This window comes from Aptenodytes patagonicus, chromosome 6 (genome assembly GCF_965638725.1).
Source record: "Aptenodytes patagonicus chromosome 6, bAptPat1.pri.cur, whole genome shotgun sequence".
Taxonomy (NCBI): Eukaryota; Metazoa; Chordata; class Aves; order Sphenisciformes; family Spheniscidae; genus Aptenodytes; species Aptenodytes patagonicus.
In genome coordinates, this window is record NC_134954.1 from 32,983,467 (window position 1) to 33,008,517 (window position 25,051).

At 48.4% G+C, this 25,051-nt stretch overlaps 1 protein-coding gene across 1 annotated transcript; it reads right to left on the bottom strand.

Moving 5' to 3' along the window:
• Positions 1 to 554: 554 nt before the first annotated feature.
• ASB1 (ankyrin repeat and SOCS box containing 1) lies at positions 555 to 15,122 on the bottom strand. The gene is made up of 5 exons (XM_076342007.1): positions 15,043 to 15,122; positions 14,723 to 14,864; positions 12,471 to 12,773; positions 7,596 to 7,981; positions 555 to 5,669 (listed from the first exon to the last, which is right to left on the bottom strand). Exons 1-5 carry the CDS (start codon positions 15,101 to 15,103, stop codon positions 5,536 to 5,538), a joined length of 1,026 nt encoding a protein of 341 aa, XP_076198122.1. The 5' UTR covers positions 15,104 to 15,122; the 3' UTR covers positions 555 to 5,535.
• Positions 15,123 to 25,051: the final 9,929 nt, after the last annotated feature.

Consider the following 25,051-nt stretch of genomic DNA (forward strand, 5'->3'; position numbering starts at 1 on the left):
ACAAAGTAAGGAGACACAGAAATGAGAGGTCTGAAGAGCCTTCTTCGGCCTGTTATGAAGGACCAGGTGGAAAGCCAAGAGCTTTGCGCTGCTCTAACCAGCAGTGGGTGACAGCAGCCACCTTGCACTGGCACAAGCTGCTGCGGCACTCCGAGGAAAGGGCAGGCCAGCACCACTGAAAGGACATGCAAGCTTGTGAAAGAGGATTTTGGGGGAGAGACGCTCCAGAGACAGGGCTCTTCTGCACATTCACATCAGTTTACTTTTTGATTTGGCTGCCATATCCCTCCTGAAAATTGTCCAGGGGTGGCAAGGCAGGAGTTGGCAATGGTGCAGGAAACCACTGCCCAGTACCCTGCCTGCTTGCCTGTAACCCCCTTGCAGGCAGCACGGTTCTCCGGCCCCCTCCAGTGGCTACAAAACATGCAGAGGAGTCAGCTACAGCCTCCGAGGCCAGCAGGATTCAGGCTTTTGCAAATCCAGTCCCTGCTCTTTGCTGCATAGAGCAGTACTCCCCCTTCCCGTGATGAGGTAAATAATTAGGCAGACAGCCATGCTCTTGCACTGGAACATCTTTATTCAGCTACACATGGATCCAGGCCCACCACAGATATCTCCTATCTGCTCTCAGATCTGATCTTGCTGCTGTGCACAATAATTTTATGCCGGACAAAATCAACAGACCACTGATGAGCTCTAATTGAAGCGGGACTCTGTCACCTCAACTCTGTCCTGGGCAGGTTCTTACACTGCTTTCTTTACTGGAACAGGAATGGCTAAAGAGGTGCTGTATCTCAAAGGCTGGTTTTGGTGTAAAAAGTGCTTTATTTAACTTTGGGGACGGGAAAAAAAAAAACACTTCAACCCAACAGATGCTGTTCCTCTGCCTTTTGCAAAACTCCCAAAGAGCAGGAAATTATATTTGGGTACCAGCATTTCATGCTCTGGAAATCCCCTATAGCAACAAAGACAAGAAGAACGCCCACATGAAAAAGACTGCTTTGGATCTGCTTTGCTTATTCCAGATCTGTTTTGGTTCTTTAACCATTTTCCAAATCTTGTTATCCTATACCCACCCAAGCTTACAGCAAGGCCACACAATGCACATTTTATATATTATGCACAAATATAATAGGCATTCTTCAATATAGGGGATGTACACTGCAGAAATGTTTAAGTTCCCACCCATGACTTCACGATATGCATGTTGTTCATGTTATCTGAGCATGCCCCATGGACAACATGAAAAAGAATACCTTTACAAAAGAGAATGCTTTGCTACATAGGAGGAAATGGTGAAGTCCGAGTTAAGGCAAAAACAAATGCTATTTATATAGCGTGAAGATATATAATATGTACATACTACTCAGATTTCATACTGGAAGACTGTTGTTTCTTGGGTTTAAAAGGACAGGGACAGCCAGAGAATTTAGGTTTTGGCCCTACAGGACAGGACACTAAGGTCTATGAATATCATCAATCTATTTTGAGATTCATTATTATCTCTCTACAATTAAAATTCCAGATCTTCTAAGTCTGTATATTAAACTACTTCACTTAGGCAAAGCTGGGTTTATGTAGACTCAGCAACCAATGTCCATAGGGACTTACTCTAACAGTAGGCTTTGCACTTACGGCTTAATATTATGTGAGTTGTCCCCCTGAGTCAGACTCCCTTCAGGCCCTTAAGCCAAAAGAAGGACCATCCAGGTTTAAGAGAGACCTTTACAGGAGGCACAGTCCCTCAGTTAAGATGGGAGTTGGATGGGTAGTCCAGGCAAAATGTCTCCTGCACTTCAAAGCTTTGATTCTGCAAATGTCCAAGTGATTGATGAACTTCAAGCTTGTTTGCTATTGGGTTGGGAGAACCATCCTTTGACCCGTGGATCAGGGGCTGGAGATATCCATGGTCAGAGGAATCCATTGGACACCACACCGGTTGGATTTGAAGACCCATGTAGTCCTTCAAGCTTGAGGTCAAAAGAACTACTCATACATAGAAGTTCAGCGCACTGTTGGAGCACCATGATCATCATATCTCAAATTATAAATAAAGAATGGTAAACTAACAGAGGTCAAAGTCCCCACCCCCAGCATGGCTTGAGCTTGCCAGTGGGACCCACAAAGGAATCATATCAGTACCAGGTATTGATTCTGTACATGGGAAGAGGGTGCTCTTCTCAATTTCACGCACATGGGAGCTATGGTTCTGGGAGAGAGCACGGTTGCTAGACTGGTCAGGGTGCCACTGGCTGGCTATCCATAAGCGTGTTGTAGGACAGTGTCAGTCAAGGGCACAATGGTCAACAAATGAAATACTGAAAGCATGAAAATTGTAACAGGTCATCTGCAGAGGCTTAGCTTTAACTAGATACTCGAGTTACATCAGGCACTGTGTTAATCATGCCCATAACAACTAAATTCTCCGAATTTCTTTGGGCCACCCTCCGTCATCCACACCGTGGCATTTCACCATAGCTCATTCCAGGTGGAGCCAGCTCTCCCCAGAGGAGCATATGCCTTCCGCATCCACCCTACTACCTTCTCCCAAAAGGCACTAATGTGTGACCAGTTTGCAAAACTGTCTGAACAAGTAAAAATCAAGGGGGAAAAAGTCGACCCAAAGAAGCTGTTGCCATTGCATTTTCTCAAGACAACCTCCCTCATTTTCTGCTTCTACACTGGAGCTAAAGAGTATGTTCGGCCCGTGCTCCTGCAAAACATTATGGTTCCACCAGCAAGGTGACAAGAGACTTTACAACCTGTTTGCATCTTTCAGGCATGTTAACACTTCTATAAAGCAAGCGCACAACTATCAAGCAACATGCTCATGGCCTGCCCTGGCCTCCAGCATGGTGAAAACCTAAACCATCTGCAAGCCTGAAAAGGAAACGGTGCAAAACTGCTGCCTTCTCACCTTGAAAGCATGCCTACAGCTACACATCCTTGCCATTATATCTCACCTGATGAGAGTTTTGAAAGTATCCTTTGCTTTGGTATCTGAGCACTGAGTGTAACCACCACACTTCAGCCTGTTCTCAGCAGTGCAAATTTTGCCACCTTATCCTAAAATCAGTGAGCGGAGCAATGTAAGGGGCCAACTGGACCTTTCAGACCTGGCCATGGAACTGAAATAACAGGAAACAATCAGGGACTGCATTTTTCCTACCCTTCCTCCTTCTCTGAAAGCATCTTGGAAAGGCACGTGTTCTTCAGCAGATAATAAAACATACAAGGAAGTCCATCGTTGCTTATCGAACTCCACCCTAAACACATCCCATAGCGGGATAACCAGAAACTGAACTATGATTTTGCATTCATGTATGCCTCTGGAAAAAGAACATTTTGTAACTAGCGTCAAGACCTATGGGGCAAGTCCATGGGGCGAGTCTATGGGGCAGCCCTGAGGACCTACTCCTATAGAGGCAGGATAACCAGGGCTGTCAGCCAAAGGCATTCAAAGCCGAAATACAAGGTAGCTTAAACAACCCCACTTCCCTGTTACTGCAGCAGGTCAAGGAGAAGAGCGACCAGAGCTAGACCCCGTTCCCAGGAGGGGTTGTCGTACTGTCCTTGCCATCCCATGCTTAACTCAGCTCTCAACAACAGGTCCCTAGGCACTAATACCATACAATAAATAAATCGCCAACATCTTTAGGATCACATCTGGAAAAATACCCTTGCCAACTGCAGGAGCATGGGAAGAACATCTGGCAAAGAAAAAATCAACTTATAACACAGGGACTAGAAAGAACTTGAATCGGTAAAGTAAAAGCAAGTACCAATTATCACCTGAGTTTTTACCCAAGATCCTGAGGGACCATCATCTCTGTCCTTCTCAAGTTGCTATTTTGACAGTGTTTCCTATACAATGACTACATCGCTACCTTGAAGGAGCTGGCTGACCCTGAGATCCCAATGAAAGGCTGTTGACTCACTGCAGAATGACACTCTTCTGTGAGCTTGTGACATGAAGGTAAACAGCAGTGTAGAGGCACTGGAAATCAAAGGAGCCCAGGCTGCTGGATACAACACTGCATTTAGAAGCACATAACCTCCTAACTTCAAGAAAAGACAAGAAGTCCTTTCTTCTCCCTTTTCCACAATGCCGGTAAAGCAGTATGCAAACAAGAAGACCTGTTAAGTGGATCTGGAAGGGTTTTCTCTGGTCATACTGCCACCGTGGGATATGGAGTAAAAGGTAGGTAGGAACTTCTATCTCCATGTGCTGTGCATTGTCAGCTACTTTACTGGGCCTTCAGTAAAATCATAATCACTGCAATATTGTAAGCAGGCAGTCTAGACATCATTTTGGTGTCTTTTTCTTCATAATCACAGAGATATATTCACAGGCAGTGCATCAACTACCATCCAGCACAGCAACACAACAGTTTAATTTAGCAACCCCTCCACTGTTGCTCCTGATCGCTCTCAAATATTCAAACCCATTTTACAGTGAACAGATTAATTTAGCCACTGGTTTTCCAAAAAGTACCCTAGAAATTTTTCAGGTTCACATGCTGGCTTCATTTGAGTATCACAGTCTTTGTCCCACCACCACTGCAGTGGCGACTGAACCGTAGGGATCACATCCCCACAACAGGCTGTGTAGCTATCAGTTTCCAGAGGTGAAACTACCTTTTCCTCTTCTCTCCACGTTTTCTCATTCGTGCTATGGCCGTGGTCATGAGACTTGACCCAGTCCCAGGCAGTCGGGAGGAGGACTGGCCAGCCCCTGCCTTGTCCATCACAGTGCTGGAGGGAGAGCCAAGCTGCCACAGCAGATCTGGTGCTCTGTAGAAACGACTCAGACAGGACAGGATTACATATTCTGCTACTCTCCCATCTGTGCAATGGGGCCTCTACACAAAGAAAGCCAAGTCAGCAGCTACCTTGCAGCATGTAGAGACACGGATACAATTCTCCAAGTAACACACAGCACTGGACAGGAAACTTGATGCATTTCACGCCAGAAGAGGACAGAAGAAAATACACCCATTTTTACAGCAGCAATCACAAACTCCATAGGGAAGAGAAAGGCCAGGTACTGACGGCAGAAAGAGAACAGTGCTGTTGTAAAACCCTTACAAGGCGCGGAGACACTCCCTTGTATGCTATAGGAAGAGGAAAGGCTCGAGTACGGACACTTGCCCCACACAGAAGTGCCACTGAGACCCAAGTTGTGTGTAACACAGAGCAATAACAGAGGTAGAGTCATAACAAACAGACATATGCTAACAGCTATAGGGGATATATTGTATTTGCTCATGTAACAGCCACACGTGCTTACTGGCCTCATCACCCAACCAGTTGCAAACAAGAGATCACCAGTTAGATAACTGGTAGCTTAAGAATAGACACACAAAATCACTGCACCCTAAATTTGGAGGGGAAAAATCACAGGGGCAGGGAATTATGTGAACTCCATGAGCAATACAGTATTTCACTGTGGGGGAAGGGTTAGGATTGGCACCTGGCTTTATCAGCGCACTCATTTACCAAATCAAACTGTCCCGGAAAGCAGCCAGTTGCCCTTTAACTGTGTTCATGAAGTAAAAATTGTTTAATGGGGTCTGGGATTGGAAGGACATGGATCAGATCCAGACGAGATTTGCCAAGTATTCTTCGTACAGCTATGCGGCAGAGAGACAAGAGGCTCCGGGTGCGGCCTGCAGTAAAGAAAGCAGAGAAAAACTATTGAGGGACAGAGAGAGGAAGAGAGAGGGATAACAGCGAGTAAATTGTGCTGAAATCTGGCTGACAGCAGAGGAGCCATTTACCCCTTCCAAACGCCGAGGCCACGTCCTGCACAGCAACACAAAGGCAGCACAGGAGAGCTGCGCATGCACAAATCCTCCCTGCGAGGAGGCCAAACCTTTTGGCCAAAGACTTGCAGCAACAACAGCTGCCACATGGGCAGTTTGGAAGGGCAAGCTGGAGACTGCATGGGGTTGTGACCATGGAGCCAGTCCCTGCATGAGAGGGTTCAAGAGATCACTGCCAAATCCACACCAGGGGAGGCTGTGAGAGGCTTTATACTATTCGGATCACTTTAAAATAATGTGGATTTTACTTTTGCTCTAAACCACCCCCTGGGAAACAACAGCATTGACGGTCAGCTCAGGCCTTATCCCAACTTTCTTTTGAGGGCTTCTTTTGAGTTCATGGAGAGCTCTTCCAGCACAGGGACAAGAGAATGGTGGTGTCCATGTTGATTCAGGAACTGGACCTCCAAGGCACCACTCCATTATCCTGCATGCTCTACCTGAGGAGTCCCATTTGCCTCCTAAACCCAGGCTTAATGGAAACCATCTGCTCCAGCTTATGTGTGCCTCTTCTCAGCAAAAGTCCAGGCAGGTTTAAAAACCAGGCACGTGCAAAACTGTATAACTTTGGGGTGGGGGCTGGGGGTTGTATCCCACATCCTGAATCCCTTTCAAATTTCTCTGGAGTTTGAGAGGGAAACCCCACTTCTGACCCTGGTGCAAAGCCCTGGCCTTCACCAGCTGAGCCTGGTGGTTTTACGAGGGGCTGCCCTTGCTGGAACAAGGGTGCACACTGTATTGATGTTGCTTTTGTTACCAAAAAGAAACAAATAGCAGGTAAATTTAGGTATGTTCAGGTCTGAGTCTCTGGTTTACTTCTTTTGTAACTCATTTTCTTCCCAGAGGATGTTAAATGCAAAAAGCCAGCTTTTTCCCCACCTTTTCCACCAGCATCTGAGCTCGCCCCTGCCATTTGCTACAACCATTTGTAACTTTACTTCCCAAGTAGCCTGTCCAGATACAACTACCTCTTGGGTCCCTCCCTGGGCACCCCTGCAGAGCACAGGGTCACTCAAGAACAGTGAGGGCACATCTGCATGGCTTCGGAGAACTGGGTCTCACTGGATATGCCATAACCTGCCTGTGGTTTGCAGACCTAAAGCCCAGCTCTGATAGGACCCCACTGTCTAAACCTTGCCTCAGGCTGCTGAGGACATGGTTAGGCAATGGAAAAGAGCTTGGAGAAAGATAAAAAAGGTAAAGTTACAGACAGAGGTTGGGGTGCTGAGATAGGCATCACTGGTAGCTGAAGGACTCAAGAGGGAAAACACCACGTGAACGTACAAAATGCAACAGGAGAAAAACAGGGAGTCTAGCTGGAGGCTTATGGGGAAGCCATTGGGTTGAGTCATCAGTGTTGACAGAGCCGGAGGCAGGCAGCCGCTCAGCAACACTGAGGATCACGCCAGGGAGCCGCAGAGGCCAGCCCTAGGGTCCTCTCCTGCCTGATGCCTGCCTGGCCAGCAACAGCTCTTTGGGAGCCATGTGAGGGGTGGTGAAGTCATTAACGCTTAGCTTAACAGCTTGTTAAATCCCAGTTATCTTTTTTGTGTGCTAGAATTGCTTTACACTTTTAAGTTAGGTATAACCTGTTTACACAATCTTTTTGCACTTGGCTGAAGGCACCTGAACAAACAGACCCAAAGAGGATGGTAACACCCACCCTACCACCTTAACAGCTCCTAACTACCAAATAAACTCTCCAAAGAGTTATCTTGAATCCAGAGTAAGATAAAACCAGCGCCACTTCAGTAAGTCAAAGCCACTTACCCCTTGCTTCTTTGAACACCTGCAGAGCCTCAGGGTTGACTTTGACCCTTCCCGTGGATTCAACTCCCAAGGCCTCCACTTTCACCAGGTTCAGATTGGCTCCAAAGTCAATCAAGAGGTGGACGAATGCTGCTTCACAGCCATGCCGCAGGACAGCGTCCATCACACACACTGGGGAGCCCCGGGAGAAGCCTTGGATGTTGATGGGCCCGCAGCAGTTAAAATCCGGGTTGGCTCCTGCCTGGAGCAGCAGCTGGAAGCACTGGAGGTTGTGGTAGGCGGCGCTGATGTACAGTGGGCAGACCACCAGCGTGGTGAGGGGTCGCAGGGAGAGGCTAGGGACCCGGGAAGTGAGGTGGTGATTCACGTCCACGTCTGCGCCGTACCTGGATGGGTGAGAGAGAAGAGCAGAGGTTTGGAAACAAGGGCAACAGCACCCCAGGGAGACAAAATGGCAGGGGGTGAGGCTGAAGGACACCCAGAGGGTGAGCACCCTGCCTGTCTTTGGTACCTCTGGGGCCCACCACCCAAGAACCACCCATACCTACCCTGAGAGGCGCCTTGCAGGGCTTCTGAGCGGGGATGCCGTATCCAGCATGGTCTGATCTTCAAGAAGCAAAGCTGTTTCTCTGCCCGCAACAGCCCAGGCTCGGGAGAGAGCAGCTGAGGAACATCTTTCCTTGCCCTCCTGAAGGATGTGCCAAGCACAGCCTTGGCACAAAGGACAGCTCAGCCCTGAGCCAGCACCACGTAATGTTGGATACTAATGAGCTGGCTGGGGAGTGGGGATGTTTCCAAATGACTCATTTGAAGATATGCAGTGAAATAACTTCCCCACCAGGATAAAACAGGCCAAAAAGCAATACAGGCAATTGATCTGACTGTCACAGACAGCAGGGAAAATGAAACAGAAATCTGTGCATAACAGCAAAACGTGTATGACAAAATCCTGCTCCCGAAGGAACTGGGGTGGTTGAAATCCCATCAGAAATCCCATCAGGGAGTCAAAAAGAGGCCTTTTCCCTAGTATTCAGCTCAGCTGAAGGGATGCACCCACCAACTCTCAGCACGTAGGAAACTGGAAAAACACAAAATAATTGCGTCAGACCTTCCGCTCTCCCTGTCCATCCTGCACAGCTCCATTCACAGGTTGTATATTGTACTAGATACTGCACAAGAGATTACAGTTCACTGGCCAGCACTCCAGGTGCTGAAGGGTAAACCTCAACGAGCTGCAGCAGCAAACCTCTCAAGCCTTCTGCAACTGGCTCATGCCTCACTCTACACTACAGAGAAACCCATTCCTCACATCTTCGCCGCGTGGTGCCATGGTGTCCCAACTGCTCCATAAGCCCTGCGGCCAGAGCAAAGTGGGCTGAGGCTTGCTGTGGCGTAGAGAAGGCGTGTGAACAGGCTAAAGCCCTGCTCAATGGACACCAGCATTGTCATCAAACAGAAGCAGTGCCCGCAGCATACTTCTTTTTGGGAAGTACAGATGGCACTAAGTTGTGAACAAACAGAAAACAAGGCTTATTGGCTTTGGTTCCTTTCATTTTTTTGGAGGAAGTAAAGAATGCGGCCAAATAAATGGGAGCAAAAAGGCCAACTGTTGCTCTCTGGAAAAGCATGGAATTTGAAAAAGGGCAGTGCTGCAGAAAGAAGAGATGGCAGAAATAAGCACTTATTTCTCCCAGGCTGGGTAACACCCAAGCAGTGGGGACGCTAACTCCATCTACTTCACATGCAACTTGGACAGGAACAAGGAGGAAGACAACGCAATCCCCTAAGGAGTAGCTGGTTTTAATTGCAGCATTGCATATCAAGCAAAGCCTTGTCCCTTCTCCCCACAGAGGGATAAAAGGTTCCTTCACCCGCCAGTCCCCCTCCTAAAATTGCAGACTAAGCATTCAGAGAACTAGATTTTTTCTATCTTCCTAGATAGCATTATATTCCTTTCTGCAGTTAATAAAACAAATAAGGAAACCACCTGGGGACAAATTCTGCCTCAAGGCAAGCACAGCTCTTGCTGAACCCAGTAGGGACTGGTCCCTATCCAGCACATACTTAACCAAATGCTTCAATTCTGAGGAAGGGAATAGTCTCATTTAAATTAAGCACACACAGAACAAGGGCCGAGGAAACTTGTCTAAGAGCTGCAAATGGCATGCAATGTATTTGTACCCCAATGCACAAGATCTCCCAAGCATGAACATCTTGGCTGAGATCTCAGGAGACCTGTGGGGTGGAGAAATGAAGAAAAAGGATGGAGCTAGGCAGTAACAACACTGCTGAGTGTGAGCTGGTCCTCGCACCAGCCACAGGACCAAGCTTTGCTTCCCAGGCCAGGCAGCTGGCCCAGGGATTACTGCAAACTAAGGGGACATTCCCATCTTTTGGAGACTTCCACAGCACTTTGCTGAATCTGCATCACTTCACCTATGTTGGAGCACAGAGGGCTAAATAAGAAAAGGTGTCTGTTCTAGACAATCGCACATATTCCCTGTAGATAAACCTCTTAAAATCAGACTACATGAGCATTTGGATAGATTCATCTGTGCTGCTGCGGGACTTTCACAGGGCTGTTGTATGGCCACTGCCTCTAATGGCCATGTTCCTGACCAGACAGCACGTACCCCTTCATTTCAGTCCTTTTTTTTCATTATTGTCATCAAAATTCTTGGTGGAAACCCCCAATTCAAAGCAAAATACAAAATTCTGCTTTTATCACAGTTAGGCATGCGCCTGCGGCATTGGGATGATTTGTCAGATCTCTTTTTCACTGTTTTTAGTGTGGCAAAAGGATCCTCTTGTCCTTAATACACTGGATCAGCCCTCAGTTACACTGCCAGTATAATGTAGCAGTTCGATCCCATCACAGCATGATCACATCACAAGCTCGTAGGAAAGTAATCTATACCCTGGCAATATAACCATAAATATTTCCGCCAGCCGTCTTATAAAACGGATCGCCATTCCATAGCTATGTGTGTATTTACTATTAACGGATACAATTTCACCTATTGCTTGGTTAGCTGGTTCAGCAATTGTGGTAGGATTCAGGAATCCTGATTGTGCTACCATAAGATTAAAAAAAAAAAAAAATTAACCAGATGATGTTTAGACACCTGCAGCAAGCCTGAACTGGGTTGGGCTTTCTTTTCAGGACACTGAGGCTCTCTCAAGCTGAATATGCTGAAATATTTCCTTATATCTCAGTAAATGTGTCTTCCTCATCGCATTCCCCCTGCCAAATCCTTTAAATCAACATTTTAAAAATCTCTGAGTGAGCTTTGTAACGTAAGACTGCATTTTAAAGTAAGCAACTCGGAACAGATCTGTGAAATCCGTACTCCGAGATATTTGAAATTTTGGGCAATCTGACAACTTGGTATTAGCTTAGCAGCCTTGGGAGAGACATTGACTAATAAAAAGATATTGGACAAACTCCAGTTAATTTTTAATCCTGAAAGTTTTCCAAAATCTTGCTTTTAATATTGATGGCAAGGTATCCCAAGGAGTAGACACATAAATCAATGCATCAGCTCTCCATGTGCTGCTGAAATACCATTTGCTGCATTTCACCCTGCCTTAGTGGATATATCAGGGGAGATTCTCAGGAATGCAGCATGTGAGCTGAACCCTGTACCAACAAGCACGTGGCGATGGGGACATCCTTCTCTCAGCTGCTGAGAAAGGAGCAAGGAGGGGAGACCGTCTCTCCTTCTTTCTACTTGCCAGCTTCCTTAAAGCTGCACTTGTATGAAAATTAACTTCCCCACAAGCAAAAAGGAAAGGAGAGAATCCCCAAGTATTTTGAAATTTTTCTATTCAAATCCTTTTGGTTGTTATTTTCTAGCATTTGCAGTCATTGAAGGGATTCCTTGGAGACTGTTTCTGTGTGAATCCAAATAAACTTTCTTCTCTTTTACTGTATTTCTTTCTACAACCTACATTTTGCCCTTACGATCCCTTATTATTTGGTGTCAATGGCCCATATAGTTGCTCAGCATGGTCCCTTATACAAAAAGCTTCCAATTTAGAAGAAAGCAGGTATCATGGCACGCCACAGAGAAAGAAACTCAAGTTTGCACAGCCTACTGCTAGACCTTGAGCCCACTCACTGCTGGTGCTGCAGAGGAAGTTTCCCGAGGGATAGGAGGTCACCAGGCACACACCACCCAGCTAAGGTTACTGTTCATCACCTCATAGTGATGGCTGTCACTCCCTGCCCCAGAGATGCTACCCCTTTGATGGAGCTGTGCATCAGGTATCCAGCAAGGGGAGACTGAATCAGATGCCACGGAGGGTGTCCTAGTAATGGGCAAAAGCCAGGCAGCCAAGAACAGACAGTGCCAGTGACAAGCATCTCTCTTTCCAATGACAGAGAATGGTCAGAGCAGCAAAGCTACACAAAGGAGAAATACGTTTCCAAACAATTTTTGGTTCGCTGGAGGATCCACCTCACTCATAAATTCAGCCAGGGGCATGGACCTGGCAGTCGAGATGGAGGCAGGGGGGGAAGATACTTTGCAAGATTTGGCTCTGACTGAATAGTGGATGGTGGGCTCAGAAACGGAGACTCCTCTCTTGGGCTTTGTCTTAGGAGAACAGTCACGGGAGTCACACAGCAGGGCACAGACCTGTTGCCAGGGCCAAGCAATGGGGAAGACAAGGATGTCCCTTTGGGCACCTCTCCACCCTCTCTCCTCTCCATCTCTTGGGCAGCTTCACCAGGCCTGTGGAGGCACTGGGCACGCGAGGAGGGAACAGATGCTCCGAGCCCCATGGGGGAAAGATACCAAGGGAAGAAGAGAGGGAGGTAGAGCCACCTATCTCCCGCCCAGGACCATCTCCAGCCTGCACCCGAGCTCTCACCTGATCAGCTCCCGGAGGATGTCTGCCCGGCCCACACGTGCCGCGTGGTAGACAGGGGTGCTGCGGTGGTGCCGGCTGCCATTGGGGTCAGCCCCAGCTTCCAGGAGGATCTTGGCACACTCGAGGTGCCCGTTGACCACAGCCACGTAGAGGGCGGTCTGCCCCTTCACGTCCACCAAGTCGATCTCGGCCCCTTTGCGGAGGAGGAAGTCGACGCAGGGGCCGTGGCCAGCAGTGGCGGCGATGCGCAGCGGCGTGCAGGGCAGCCAGCCGCAGCACCACACTGACTTCTCGTTGATACGGCTGGCATCAGAAGGGAGAAGCGTTGGGTCAGAGAAGACCTCCTGCCACCTTGCGCCACCCCACCTCCCCCAGCCCTGGAGGAGGATGCTGGGAGAGCCCAGCCAGCTCCTTTGAAGTCTTCCTCCCCATTTTTGACACTTTATAGCAGGCCTGAACAGCTCCTACCAATAACCTGACTAGGCGCTGCATGTAGGTAGCCAGAGACTATGGCATGTACCGGAGCAGTGCCTGGAAGATGGGCTTTATCGCAGCTCTGCCGTGTCAGGAGCTGCACATATGCACCGTGAGGGACAAACCCTGCCTCAAAACTCAGTCAAGATTACCAATAAAAAAAAATAAAACACTCCCTTTTTACAGGGAAATGTCCCAAATCAGAAGTGACCAAGCTGGGGACCACAACCATTTAATTCAAGCTGCTCCAAAAGGGGCAGAAGGTTGTCAAAGCAGCAGGGAAACAGCAAGAGGACATGGGAGGAGGGGAGCAATGTACGGACATGCAGGCGTACATCCATATCACACCACTGGCAACATCCACACTCAGCCAGGCACCATGGGATGACATAAACACAAATCCAGGAAAACTCAGCCCTGCCAGCAAGGAGTAGGCTTGGGAGGTGCGGCCATCCTGCACTGAACAGCATAAGTAGGTCATTAGCATCCTTGTTGGATGGCTGTACTGGCATAAGAGCCTCTTCCAATTTATAGAAGACATGGCTCTGGCTGGCAGCTGCTTAGACCTCCTCTGAAATCACCTGTATTAGTTGTCATGCTCATCCAGGTCTCAGGTTAGCCCTACAAATCTCACAAACATCCAGACCTCACTCCCAAATTCTCTGCAAATCACTGCGGGTACCATTTTAGCAGAAACACGCAAAGAGGAAGGGATTTCTTTAAGGCAAATGTAGGCTGGCAAAAGTGCTCTTTAACCAGCGCAGCAGTGGATTTGCTCTTCTAGCTCACTCCATGCAGGCCCATGTAACTGGTACAGGACAAAACAGTTTTTATACAGTGCATTTACAGAGTTTGCTAGGAGAACAATGCCACACAATTTTTTTTCAACCATGTTTTAGGAAGAGGAGTAGTATAAACCCCACATCAAGCCCTTAGCTGTCAAGTCTTATGATAAAAGTGCTCTCTTTAACCTTGGAGGTTTGGGGATCTCCATCCCATACCTACCCCCAAATTCAAAGAAGTCACTTCTCTGTTCACTTCACCACCTGTGTGATGGTGCTGCAGGTCCAGCCCTCCTCGTCCCGCCGAACTCTGCTTTTTCCTGCAAGGAAGGATGCCTGGCCCTGCTGCCACAGGGTTCCCGCACAGCATGGGACAAAAATAAGGCAAAAATCTCAGACCAAGGGACCTGAGAGCCCCAGCTGCTCAGGTGGCAGAAAGAGGGGTTGGGTCATTCTCATTTTTGCTGAAAGGACACTCTTCTTGAGGCTGGGAGACATTTTGCACTCTAAGCAGTTTTCTCCATGGTGCAGGAAAATTAATTAACTATCATGGTCACAGACTTAGCACTGGGCAGATTTTGTAACATAGGGTGTTTCAGGTTTATATTCAATTGTAATCCCTTTTGTATGTTTTTCCCATTATATGTAGGCTCCTATTTTCATGGTATTACATTTCCACTCTGATCTGAAAAGAGCTCATGCGCGGCTGCCGCACGCTTGCGAACTGGCTTGAGATTTGCCTCCTGGGAGACCACGGGGGATGATTTCAGGGGCGAGCGGAGCATCCTCCCAACTTGACACCTCTCCTGTAAAAAAATGGAGCAGGATGGGGTCTCCAGAAGGAGCAGGCTGTGGGGAGATGGGTGTGGGGTGAGCAGCCCCAGGGAGCCACTAGCCAAAATCGTTTAAGCAGGACCTCGCACCCTTGTCCCCGTGAGGGTCTCCAAAGCCAGCGTGAGGGTGCGGGCAGGGTGGGGTGTGAGAAGCCCCCCTCACCTTTGGAAGCTCTCCTCTTGCAGCAAGCTCTTGAGGGTGGGCAGGTCCCCCACGTAGGCCGCATCGTGCAGCCGGGTGTCCTCGCAGTGCTCGATGGGGTGGTCGCAAAACTGCTCCCGCAGCCACTCCTTCAGGTTACGACCTGCGCTGGAGAGAGACGGGGGGAGCCGGGCTGAGCCCTGGATAGAGGCTGCCCGGGGCGGCGGGGAACGGAGAGGCTGTCCCGTCCCTTCCCGGCACATAGGCGAGCCCGTAAGGAGCCCCTGGGACGGCGGCGGGCCCACAGCGGGCAGCGCCGCCCCCCCCGCCCCCCACGTTACCTGCCTGCCCGCCTGAGGCGGCAGGCGGGTCCCCGCCGCCGGGGGGGCCGCCCTCCGCCATCTGCCCCTCGCACCGCCGGGCCGGCTCGGCCTCCCTCCCCGCCGGCAGCGTCCCCCCGGCCGCCGCCGCCCTCCCTCCCCGGGCCGGCCTGATTGGTGCCTGCCGGCCCAGCGGCTTCCTGCCTCCGCGTTAAGGTGGTTTTCCCCGGCGGGAGGAGGGCGGTTCGCCTCCGCTCCGGCAACGCCGGAGCCATTCCTCCTTCAGACCCGCCTCGCGGCGGCACCTCAGCGGCAGGGAGGCTGGGGCGGCCCGGCCCGGCCTGGCCCTGCTCTCCCAGCGGCGGCCGTCAGCGACCCGAGCCGGAGCCCTTAACCCGGCAGAGTTCGGTCGCTGGTAAAGGGGCCTGGGGGCTCCTTCATCCAACAACGGGCAAAAATGGGGCTGATAATTTACAGTGCTGTCTCCGCTCCCTGGAGCAGCCTCACGGCCACCACCTGCACCTCTGCAGGAGGGATACCAAGTGTTTGAAAGCTGGTATAGTGGACAGTTTTGCTTTTCTTACACTAGACAAGGTTTCCCACAGCTAAAAGCTGCAGAGAAGGTTTTATGTGATCATATTCTCCTGTTTTTCCCTGCAGCACAGCTCCCGGGGTCTTCAGTCAGGTTGCTGCAAGCCTGAGGGAGAAAAGAGCCCACGTGAGGGTGGACAGAGCTGCAGTGGGTTGGAAGCAAGCAGAAAGGCAAGGTGGTCATGAAAACGCCACTGAGAAACAGCCAGGCCTGCAGGGTCTGAGCAAAAAGCCGCTGCTTTGCTTAAACCCCACCAGGCAGCCTCAAATACAGCACCCAAAGCTGCACCCTCAAAATGGAGTAGAGGACTTAGGTGCCCGCACGGGCATAACACTTTGAGAGTGCGAAAGCAGGAGAAGGTGTATGGAAAGATGAACACACACGCAAAAGGTCTGCAAGGAAAGCAGTTCACACCGAACCTGACCTCCTCCCAGGGCAATGCTCACAGGCGAGCTGCTGTAGCAGCTCGTCGTGTTGGCGCCCTGGCGCAGAGCCACTCTCCGAGCATTTGAAACACACCCTCGGCTTCTGAATGCATGTTTTTTGAGTCCCCAGTGCCAGAGGGGAATGGTGGTAATCCATCTAGCTTTCCTGCAGCTCCACTCCTGCTGCTCCGTGGCAGGATATCAGTCCACAGACGCCAGACTCTGGCTGCAAACACGGTTTCCTGTAACTGTTATTATTTGGGCTCGAGCAATCCAGAGGAGAGGCACGATCTGCAAATCAAACCCGTTCACCTTGCCTGGTAGAAGATCAAAAGGGGAATGGAATCGTTGGGATTTTCAAAAGCCATTGGTGCTGGCTAGCACTGCCACCTTCCCCTGCCTGCAGTCCTTATGCCATTAGATGAGGCAGACCAGGGGCCAAGAAACGTCCCCTGGAATGAATTGGCTGCTGCTCTGGAAACCTGATTCAATGTCTGTTTGGCCCTCCTTGAGTCAAAGGGACCAGATCTGGAAACCAGACAATGGGGCTAGGTGGAGTGCTACCCCTCAGCTTGGTCAGCCCATGCTCCCCCATGGTTGTGAAAGGCTTTCTAGGATTGGGATGGGCTTAGGCAGAGTTTTCTGAGGTGGGCTTTCCCCAGGGCTGGCAGCTTTTTGGGAGATGCCTTTGCTGAGTTTGCAAGCATCCTGACAGAGCAGACCCACCACCCTCCAATGGGCTCCTCCACATTCCTTCCTTGGTTTCTAACGCCAATCTACAACTGTATCCAGCTACAGAGGCTCTGTGTGACCCTCTCTGTGTCTGCTCACAGGCAGGGAAGCAGCCATATGCATCTCAGTTCCGTGTTGCTGTGCCTGATGATAGCACAAGACAGACCAGAGCAGCTTTCTAGCTGTTGCATCATCTACAGCCCTTACAGATTTAATGGGACTAGACTTAATGAGCTCCTCCAGCTGCAAAGCGTTGTGCTGGATTGCTGGCCAGCAATGAGGTCTTGTCCAGAGGAAAAAGGCATGTTAGTCCATGGGCTTTCATACACATGGCCCCTGACCAAAAGCCATAATGCCTGTGTACACAAGGGGATAGTTACTGCAAGGGACAGAAACCTTTGTACTTTAGTGCCTTCCCAGCAAGAACACAATGCCAGTTTTCAATGCTCTTAGGAGCATTGCTTAGTACAATTTTTCTTTACTATATATTTGTTTACTCATTCTGTGTCATTCGGAGCTGACTCTTCTCTCTTCTCCCATGGGTAAAGTGCAGACAGACAAGAAAGGGGAGCAGAGGATGCAGCAGTGCATGGTAGTTGTCCTCGTGGACAAAGCAGAGCCTCAGGGAGGAACAAAGTGGCAGGTAAACAGGACAGACGAAGCTGGAACGCCAGTGTCTGGATTGCTCATGATTCGAGGTTCATTCAGTTCTTGCAGCAAATGCCTCCGTTTAACCACACTATTCTCTCTCATCCACATATTTATATGTATTTATGTACTTACAGACATGCTGCAATGAAAGGCAGAAAGTTTTTACATACCATATCCCATCATACTTTCTAGCAGAAGTTTATCTCCTGAACCAGGCTTTTTTTCTCTCTTTTTTTTTTGTTTTCCTTAAATGCACATAAAAACCAACCCATCCCAAGTTGACCTAATGAGTTCTTGTACAGGGGTGGTGTAAAGGGAGTGACTGTGATTGCTGTCTCAGCCTTGGAGATGGCCAGCACTGGAAATCCATAGGTGTTTAAGAGAAATCCCATGGAGAAATACACTATGATGTAAATCTGTATCACTCTAAGTGAGTGCAATGGGAAAACGTAAACTTGCAAACAGGTTAACATTTGGCCAAGACCTAGGAAATGCCTTTTGTGAGTCTGGAGAAATAATTTTATGTATGTCCAGCATACCTGACTGCTCCTACCAGACACCTCTTACAAGCTGAGGGCATAGGCTATGGGCAGCCCTGGCTGCTGTTCCAGCCTGCCCCACCAGGAGGTTGGACTTGATGACCTCCTGAGGTTCCTTTCAGCCTGAATTATCCCATAATCCTAATAATAATCAGCCAATGCTTCCTCTAACTGGAATAATGCTGAAGTCCATAGGCTGTTTCTGAAGGCTGCAAAAGGCAGTTGCTGCTTGTTTGAGGTACACCAGGCAGATCCTCCACTGGCACAAGACAGCAGAGCTCCAGAGGAACCGGGATCTGCCGGCTCACTGTCTTGGAGCACTCTACCTCTAGAAACCTGCCCTGGCCAGGCCCACCACCAGAAGGGAGAAGCAGCCAGGGCAGGTGAGCTCACTTGGCCCCTCTTCCCTCCATGGCCAGCAGTTCATTATCTGTGGGTGGCCTTTCGGACTGCTGCACTGATCCCACCCCACTTGAAAACCAATCCACCCAGCAACTGAGGCCTGTGACTCTCTCAAGGAAAGCTTCCAGTATCTAAAAATAGCCAGTAGTCCAACACAGCCAACACACACTGACTCACTCATTAGGTAAGACCTTTTCTCCAGCTCCTAACACTGAGGCAATGAAAAAGAAAAAAGAAAAAGAAAAAAAAAAACAAGGAAAACTCCTTCTGATTCTCCGGAGGAGCCCTCAGCCATGGGCAGCTAGCTCAACCACCCCACCACATTCACTAACATTTCCCACTGCCTCTCCTGAGCAGACACATCCTCCCACTTGCCAACCTCTCCTGACCATGCTCCTCATTCTCCAAATAAAATGGGGAGTTCACCCATCCTGGCCCTATCCCACTCCTGAAAACAGGGTGCTGGATCCCCATCAAACACCACTCAGATCAGAAGGGAATCAGCCCATCTATTGGGGCACCACTAGAGAGTCCCTGCCCCACAGGACCTGGGCACGTGCCCTCCAACCTGCTCCTCTCTGCACAGCCCACCTTCCCGCGTCCCTTGCCACCAACCCCCACAGCCCAGCGGTGGTCTCCCTTCTGCGGGGTGGCAGCCCCTGTGAGCAGCATGCACTTGTAAAGCTAATAGCATGGGGTGTGGACATAACAAGGACCTGTGGCTTAACCCTTCTTTCTGCACTTTGTCACTGGGATTATTGCAAACAAGAGTTTCCATTTTCAGGGCTGTGAAAGCCCCCTCTGTGGACCTAGAAGGTCTGTCTCACCTGAACATGGTGGAGGAGAAGAGAGGGGATAGGGGTGAACTGCTATTAACCCACTGCTTTTACTTCCTGGAATTAAGCCAGTGGTTGCATTTAGTGCCAGACTGCACAGCGCAAGACTGAGAAGAGAAATACACCTCCTTCTCTCTCATTTCTGGATTAACAAGGACATCTTGAGAGTCTTGCAGGCAGGCAGGGCACCCTCTTCTGTGATTGAAAAGGACAATTATTTATACCTGGTGCTAAAACAAGTGGTTAACCCCACCACCACCACCACCTCCTCCAACGCCCTTTCCAGAGGCACCACCTTTTAAATCCCCCAAGGTTCCTCCCAGACCTGCCAAGCAGCAGAAGAAAGCTGCATTATGAAATACTTAGCAATTGTAACTGCTTCGGTGCCAGAGTAACAGTCAAGCTGTTCTTTAAAAAAAAAAGAAAAAGAAAGAAAGAAAAAGAAAGAGAAGAAAGAGAAGAAAGGGAGAAAGAAAGGGAGAAAGAAAGGGAGAAAGAAAGAAGCTGTAACCATAACTGTAATTCACGCTTAGCTCAGTCTATAAAACTTCTCCCTTCCTGGATCTAAGCCAACAGCTTGAATTTTTAGTGAACTCTAAAGTTAAGTTGCCCTGGTGATAAATGCATCTGTGGGGAAAGAGGGGGGAAAAAATTCCCCGTCCCCCCATTTTTAGCACAGCTCAACATTTTTCTGCAGAATTTGTATAGTTTCTAAAGTGGACATGAAGACATACATTAACAAGGGGCTGCAACAGAAAACAGGAATGAGAGATGGGAGGAGAACTTAATTCCAGCATCCAGGACTGTCATTGGGACTGAGGCTGTAATCACAAAGACGACAACAGATAGGTTGCTTGGAGTCCAGTAAGTTAATTACACTGCAAATGTGCCTTGACATGCCTAAATATGACTGTCTTGAGGGAAAAGAGGCAGGGCTGATGCATCAGCTTTTGACCTTCCATCGGGTGTCCAGGACTTTGCTCATTCAATCCTGACCATGAGAAAGTGGAGGACATGGAGTGGAGGTTATACTGCAACACCACAGAAAGGCAGAGACTAGAAAATCCCACCCATCTGCCATCTTCAGCATGGCACTAAATGAGACAGAGATGAACGGTAACCCTGCTGCTCCCAGCAGACTGGTGCAATCAGTCCTGCAAAAGAGGAAAGAGGGTTAAAATTGAGTAAAGAACCACCAGGATAAATACAGATAAAATCAGTAGTCTGGATGTGGGTGCTGGCAGGTCACGAACATCTCACCTGCATTGGGGATGCCAGCCTCAACATGGTCCCAAAGGAAAGTTTACACTGGCTTCACCATGCAACGACACCATTAAGGCAAAATGGCCAAAAAAAAGGTTGTATTTCATAATGGTTGTGCCCAGAGAGGTGTGGGTCACACCGCATATCTGATCCTTGGATGCTTGCTGTTTAGTATTTTTAGCCTTAACCAGAGGATGCCTGTTTATAAGGAAACAGAACAATCATTGTCCTACATGTCCCTTTCATTTCTCCCAATAAAATTACGGGACCACCTGAGAGAGAGCTAGATTTCATGCTTTTTTCTCATTCTTTTCCTAGCATTTACTTTTGTTAAGGGCATGAAAGGCTCCTGCTCTGGAAATCCTTTTTCAGTAGCACAGTACTGTCCTGCAGGAACTCCTCAGAATAGCCTAGCTCAAAGCACGAAGGACCCAAGGAAGGGCTTGCACCAGTCCAGTCTCTCAGGTGTGCCCAGCACGTGAGAGACGACGCAGCCCATACCTTAGCCGCAGGTCCCCAGCTCTTGGAGCAAGCGTGCTCCAAGAGAGTACTTGAGAGTACTTACTTGAGAGTATTTACTCTCCCGGGTGCATTACTGTGATTGGGCCATTATCATCAACAGCTTGAGGCAGCATTAGAGACATCACCAGCATGAGGCAGGGGAGGAAAGCACCAATGGAGTTTTATCACAATTTTCCAGGAGAAATGGCCATCTGGAGCCTTCCTCTGATGACAGATGTGGGAATATCAAAGGAGAAGCAGGCGCCTCCTTTACCTCAGTCAACAAACAAAACATCTCCTTGCAGGCAGGTTAGAAAATAACATAAAATCTGCTGAGGACAAGTTTCCATTGATGGCAAAGAGCTGCCCAGAAATGAGTCACGCAGGAACATTTCAGTCAAACCTCCCCTACTCCCACCAGGGGATTTGCAGACAAAAGGGATTTATTTATATTTTTTGCTATTTTTTCTCTTCAGAAAATACTCGGATTTTGATGGGAAGATAAAACAGGAAAGCTTTTTTCCCCTTTGTTTTTGCCCTTTGAACAACTTCTTTCACCACTTGTGTGGAATTGTCAGAAGAAATACCTCAAGGAAAAGCAAGAGCAGGAAAAAAGAAAAGAGCTGTAAGAGCTCAGGAGGAGAAAAGTTCATTTCCAACATAGACAACGCATGTGCAAAACGCTTCTCTGCAGCCTTCCCTGTCCCTCCCTCTTCCTCTGAGTCTGGCCATTGTCCACTTCATCCCACTACCCTGAGCAAAGCCACCTTCAGCCCCTGTGCTGTAGGATGTGCACCCTTTCCTCAGGGCTGGAACCCATCTCTTGCAGAGAGGAGGTAGACGGGGTCCACCAAGCAACAAGATGGAGCAGGTTTCACCCTCAGGCAGGTGGTTTCTCTTGCATTTGCTCTCAGTGTTGAAAAATACCAAAGACGCTGTGCTGAAGAGCAAACCAAATGGCTAAAGCCCCCAGAGGGTTTTCCATTTATAACGTTAAGTAAGCAAAGGGAATGTTAGGAGCAATATCCTGGCTGTTAAATAATCAGAGGAAAACAAATCAGTTACGGAAAGCCTATCTGCATGGAAATGTGGAGGGAAACTGCTATCAGCAGTGAGAACTATCCAGCAGCAGGGATTATTGATAAAAGCAGTAAGCAGAGGTGATGTGGGATTGGAGACCCAGCTCCATCAAGTGCCTGATACCCAGCCTCTGGTGTTGTTTCCCTCACATGTTGGACCCACAGCTCTGATTCCTTTCACCAAGCAGATACATTCCTATGTAAACCTGACAATGGAAATCCTTCTCTGTTTCATACATTTCCTTCAACAGACCAAATAGACTACTTGGACTCTTACGAACAATTTTTAAAATAGGTATTTCAGTTAGGTTTAGAGAAGATGCTGGCTTCAGTGGGACCAAAATTAATGCCCAAATAGAGAAAAAAGGAGACCGTGACACAATTTGCTGGATAATATGGGAATGTTTGTCCTTCACCATTGCTGAAGACACTGAAAATGTACATAAGCTCCTAGGCAAAAATGTCAAATACAAGGCAACTCCAATGCTTTCATATAAGCTACAGCAAGGGTGTAGCCTCTGTCTCTATCAAAGGAAAGGTCTGTTACAGCCCTGGGGCTTTCTGTATCACAAGAGGAGTGTTAGTGCAGAGGAGACAAGACTCATCTGAAAACCTTTCCTGTTTTTAAAATGTTAAACAACAACAGACGGGATTAGAATCTTTGTTCAAAGTTATAGTTAGTCAATTGGTTTCATCCTTTCTTTTTCTGGACCAGAATCTCCTGTACACCGCCAGAGAGCTAGCACCAGCTTACCCAACAGCCTACAGCAATCTGTCAATGGATGGACACCCTTTCCACTCTGCAGCATACCAACTCCATACTCAGCTGAAGGGAGAAGCAGCTGCTGTAATGGAAACACTTGGTTGGGTTTTGCAGATCAAAAAGGAGAAGAACCTAATCTGAAAGGAATCGCTTCCATTTTTTTATAACCATCAAACATTTCCATCAGAAGCAAAGTGGGAAGCAAATCTAACTCAAAGCACCAAGACCAGCTTTATCTCAAAGCAAAGCTGCATTGATGGTGGATTTCCTAACCCCAATGTCATGGAAAGCAGAGCCAGAGATGCTGTAAGAGGCACTCAGCTTTCATTCAAAAATATATTGGGAGCCTCATCACTGGGTAGAAAACTTTAAAATTGTGAATGGGAAGGCAAAAATGAAAGAACTAAATACGTGGGTTGTCTGATGCTTTGCAAAATCAATTTCAGATCAGGAACTAAGGGTCAGGAGAGATCTGACTCCTGATTTCCCAATGCATATTGCTGGCAATGCTGGCATGACACTTCCTCTGCCTTGTGGCTTTGGCTGAAGGTCTCTCAGGCAAAGAACATGGTTTATTCTGTGAATGTTCAGCACCAGGCCCAAAGGGAACAGGAATCACCCTGAACTACTGGCATTTGAATGCATCTGGCTTTTCTGCATCAGTCCATCCACACTGCACATTGCCAGGCTTTTATACTTCACTGCAAAGATGCAAAATGTCTCAAACGAGCGGTTGCCACCTGACACACAGAGGAGTCAAACAGTGAATATTTCATAGAAATCATAGAATGGTTTGGGTTGGAAGGGACCTTTAAAGATCACCTAGTCCAACCCATCAAGACATTTCAGGCAATCCAGATCCAGGTCCGAGGGTGCAGCTACCAGTGACTTGGAATAGGACTGCTGTCTCAAATGAGGTCTTCCACGAAATTTGGTCTCACCAGCATTGAGCAACAAACTTGTAAACCTGCATTAGTGATACAAGACTCACTGAGTCCCCCATGGCAGCGTCTACAACTCCACCTTCCTTCAGAGGCTGTGCTTTTGGAGATGCCTGACTTCACCACTGCATCCAGCTAGGAACAGGCATCAGGATCTCCATGGTGTTGGACATCTATGGATAAAGCACATTGTGAAGGTGGCGAGTTCTGGCAAAAGCTAGAAAACACCATTAACTGAAAAACAAGCACAGGACTATGCAAAAATAGGAGACTTTCATAATGTGCTCACATAAACAGATGAATTAAGCCTGCTCTCCAGACAGCTCTAGCTATATCTGCCTTGCGAGTGCTTGACTTTCCCACCTTAACACTGTGCTCTTAGCGTGCTTTTTTTTCAAGTGCGTTGTATATAGAAAATACAGCCGCCTGCCCGCACCCCGGCTCCGCAGTAAGAGAATCCCAGTGTTGAGTGAGTGCAGGCACTTTACGGCTGACACAGCATCCCCGCTGCAATCACAAGGGTCTCTTTATAGAGCGGCTCTCCAGGCACATGAGACCTGGACCAGCCTAACCAAATCAGCAGAGAAAAATAAACATCCTTCTCTTGGAAGTGCCTAGCACAATTTCATTAAGCCAGACTACAACTGCGAAGGAGCCGGATGTATATTTATTGAATTGAGCCCTAGGAGAATAAAAGGGGAAAAGAAGCCCCCGGCTGTTATGGTGAGGGGGGATTTAAGGAAACTAAACAAAGCAAGAACTACCCCCCTACTCAAATCCCAATGCTAAAAAAAGAAACTACAAAGTCATTTTCAGATGTGATTTCCACTGAGGGTAATGTGAACATGCTGCGGTTTTAAAACAATTAAATGAAGAAAGGTGTCTTTTGGAAAGAGGGGCACAAGAATTACGAGCGTGTTTCCAACCAGCGGCATTCCTGCCTGTTTTATGGCATGCTCTGGATGCTGGCCTACCTCCGAGGTGGAGTGTGAACATAAAACATTTCCCCAATTGTTTTCCCTGCTCAGATGCGGCGATGTTGAACAGCTGCGAAGCGACGCGCGGGCAGCATTCCCTGGCCTGGTTTTCACTCGCGGTGGCAGGGCGCGGGGGTTTAGAGCTAATTAAGAAATGAAAATCGACTCTCAACTCCACACATTTAACCACCTCCCCTTGCTCCCAGTCCCTCCCAGGGAAGGGGTTTCTGTTTCAAGGCATTTCAGATCAACCCCTGTTAATTTTTCTCTGCTTCTTGTGTCTCTTTTTTTTTACTTATTGGAAGTGGCTCCAGAGAGACTATTTAAAA